Raw genomic sequence first — 2,063 nt, 5'->3', positions numbered from 1 at the left:
TCTATATCTATAATCTATAATTTATATTTATAATCTATGATCTATCTATCTCTATATTCTATATCTATAATTTATATCGATATCTATATTTATAATCTATAATCTATAATCTATATATATAATCTGTTTATAATCTATAATCTATATCTCTAATTTATAATCTATATTTATATCTATAATTTATAATATATTCAAAGGGTGAAGGGCCTTAAAAATGTTGTTTCAACTTTTTGCCCTTCACTAAAAGACTCTACAATAGACAAAATTGTTTTTTTACTATTTTTTATATTTAAAAATTACTTACTTACTTGTTTTACTGATATTTAGGACTTTAAAACCTACTAAAAATTGTAAATTAAATTTACCTTATTTAAATTAGGGAAAAGGCTTAAATATGTCACTGAACTATCAGAAATGGTTCATTTATGTCATCCGTTAAAAGTTCAGCTCATTCATGCCATCGCCGTTATGAAACTGGCCCATCTATGTCATTACTTTTAAACAGTTGATTTTTAAAAACAATTTTGCCACGTGGCCTCTTATTAGAGCTCCACGTCATTAAGTAAAATAAATCAATTTTAATTAAAATAAAAAACATGAGACCATTTAATATCCTATCCATTAAATTACCCGATCCATTAAATATCCGATCCACACCCATATAATATCACCACATTATCTTCCCACGCAATCATCAAATAACTCATTCTCTTTGTGTTCAACTTTTGTTTCTGGGTTATTCAAACACAAAATCTCTCTTTAGCTTCCGCAACTGTATACCAATATCATGACTCAACAATATGTATCGAGCAAATATGATTTCGAATAGCTGTACGAATAATGTGACGATACATAACATGCTTCCATTGTTCAATTGTACTTAAACCATTTTATAAATATAGCAATTCATAATCAAAATACTACATTGAAGTCCAACAGATTAACGATAAGTACCTAATTGTTCCTACTAACAAAGCAAGTCTAGTATAAGAACCTTTTGCCGAGCTCCCTAGGAGTCTGGTGCAACAATTAGACCCTCGTTTCGAATATTTGTACCCATAGAGACGAGCAGACAGCCTTCGCGTCAACTGGAGCTTAATTTCCAGATAGCAGCACCGGGGCAGAACAGATGGTCTTTCTTGCTATTGTAAATCCCATCTATTTGGCGGTAGTATTGAATATACAGTGTCTTGCATCTCCAAAGATCTTCCGGTCCAACATCCAAAATTGTTCTATTGAGCTTGTTTTCGCGATCCTCATCACACAGAAACACCCCTAAAACAGTAATCCTTTAAGAAAAAGCAGGTAAAAACAGATTACAAAGATTGTCTTTTCATGAACTAAAGAAAAAAACTATCGAGAAATTGATATATACCTTTTTTTGTCAATCTTACTCATCGAGGAGAATTTGTTTCCAGAAATTTGTTGACGGCAGAAAGCACATATAGCATTCAAACAAAGCTCGGGATCCGTATAAGATGCAGAACAAAAATCATCTTCAGACGACCATTTTATGCCCGACCTATTCCTAAGATTAACCAATTTTGGAATAAATGATATCATTTGTCTATCAACCGAAGAACCAACATTGTTTTGACCCTCATTCATGCTTCTTTTTCACTTTCGCGGGTCTAGTTTTCCAGAATGTGTGGACTTAGATCCATTGAAAGAGTAATATTAAGTGGGTGTAGATCAGATAATTTAATGGATGGGATATTAAATGGGTCTCATATTTTTTATTTTAATTAAAATTGATTTATTTTACTTAATGATGTGGATCTCTAATAAGAGGTCACATGGCAAAGTTGTTTTTAAAAATCGGTTATTAAAAAATAATGGCATGGATGGGCCGGTTTCGTAACGGAGATGACATGAATGAGCCGAACTTTTAACGAATGACATAAATGAGCCATTTCTGATAGTTCAGTGACATATTTGAACCTTTTTCCTTTAAATTATGTAATTAGGACTTTCAAACCAACTAATATTGTGCATTAATTCTTTTCCTGTTTATAGATTCTTTTCATATATATATATATATATATATATATATATATATATAT

At 30.8% G+C, this 2,063-nt stretch overlaps 1 protein-coding gene across 1 annotated transcript; it reads right to left on the bottom strand.

The window, feature by feature from the left end:
• Positions 1–866: 866 nt before the first annotated feature.
• LOC107855558 lies at positions 867–1,686 on the bottom strand. Its single transcript, XM_016700579.2, has 2 exons — positions 1,376–1,686; positions 867–1,289 (listed from the first exon to the last, which is right to left on the bottom strand). The coding sequence occupies exons 1-2, from the start codon at positions 1,606–1,608 to the stop codon at positions 1,085–1,087; spliced, it is 438 nt and encodes a 145-aa protein (XP_016556065.1). The 5' UTR covers positions 1,609–1,686; the 3' UTR covers positions 867–1,084.
• Positions 1,687–2,063: the final 377 nt, after the last annotated feature.

Source organism: Capsicum annuum, chromosome 1 (assembly GCF_002878395.1).
Source record: "Capsicum annuum cultivar UCD-10X-F1 chromosome 1, UCD10Xv1.1, whole genome shotgun sequence".
NCBI classification, from domain to species: Eukaryota; Viridiplantae; Streptophyta; class Magnoliopsida; order Solanales; family Solanaceae; genus Capsicum; species Capsicum annuum.
Note: the sequence above shows the minus strand (reverse complement) of the source record. Positions and strands in the feature narration are given on the sequence as shown.